Source organism: Seriola lalandi, unplaced genomic scaffold (assembly GCF_002814215.2).
Source record: "Seriola lalandi dorsalis isolate HSWRI2012SDOR001 ecotype SW California unplaced genomic scaffold, Sedor1 jcf7180002054584, whole genome shotgun sequence".
NCBI lineage: Eukaryota > Metazoa > Chordata > Actinopteri > Carangiformes > Carangidae > Seriola > Seriola lalandi.
The window spans coordinates 1,841,392-1,842,111 of NW_019525137.1; the positions used below are offsets into that span (position 1 = coordinate 1,841,392).

Genomic DNA, 720 nt, shown 5'->3' on the forward strand with positions numbered 1-720 from the left:
GGTGTAGGAGCATAAAAACTGGGATTATCCTTTCAAGTTTTTTGATTTATCATCTGAACTCTACTGTCCAAATCAATCTGAAATTCCAACGAGCTGTTTCTTCACCACTCACCGTCATCCTTAAGCTTCCAGTTAGCGTTCAGCACAGGCTGCAGACGTCCTCTTTCATCCCGCCTGGTATCCACAGACACCTGCAGATCCTCTGGACCGCTGGGAGTGTATTTATGAACATTCAGCCATCCCCTGTCCATACAGTTACCTGCACACGCACACACACACACACACACACACACTGAATGAAAAACCTGACATCACATCTGGCTTTTCCTTGCACATCCAATCAAACACATGTTTAAAGCATGTCTGTAGCTGTTTGTTTTTAAATGTATTTTTTAATTTAAAGGCAAATGTTTAAGTATAGAGGATTATTTACAGTCGGCCATCTTGGTAGGAGGTGAACTTGTGCCAGGAATCCCTGCTCTGCTTCATTTAATGCAGGAAACTATTAAACAGTTTCACAACATTCAGTTAAATTTTAAGATAGCTGATAGTTGATCGGTGACTTATTGGTATCAATATATAACAATATTATTATAACACCCCAAAAACTCAAATCTGTCACATGAGGTAACAGAATACTGAACAGTAAGTAACGATAACAGTGATTTAGAAGAGGAGCGTTTACTCACTTGTGGTGACTTTACACTCCAAATCCTGTGG

General features: G+C 39.9%; 1 protein-coding gene across 3 annotated transcripts in view; it reads right to left on the bottom strand.

Annotated features, from left to right (window-relative positions):
* The window catches only part of il17ra1a (interleukin 17 receptor A1a), an 8,772-nt gene that overhangs the window by 7,423 nt on the left and 629 nt on the right, over positions 1 to 720 (bottom strand). Inside the window, exon 2 of one of the 3 annotated variants that reach the window (XM_023418783.2) lies at positions 690 to 714. The exons of 1 other annotated variant lie outside the window; for it this stretch is intronic. In XM_023418783.2, the coding sequence (XP_023274551.1) occupies positions 690 to 714 (25 nt within the window). Of the gene's footprint in view, positions 1 to 112; positions 260 to 689; positions 715 to 720 lie in introns of all 3 variants that reach the window. One more of the 3 variants, XM_023418781.2, reaches the window with a different exon arrangement.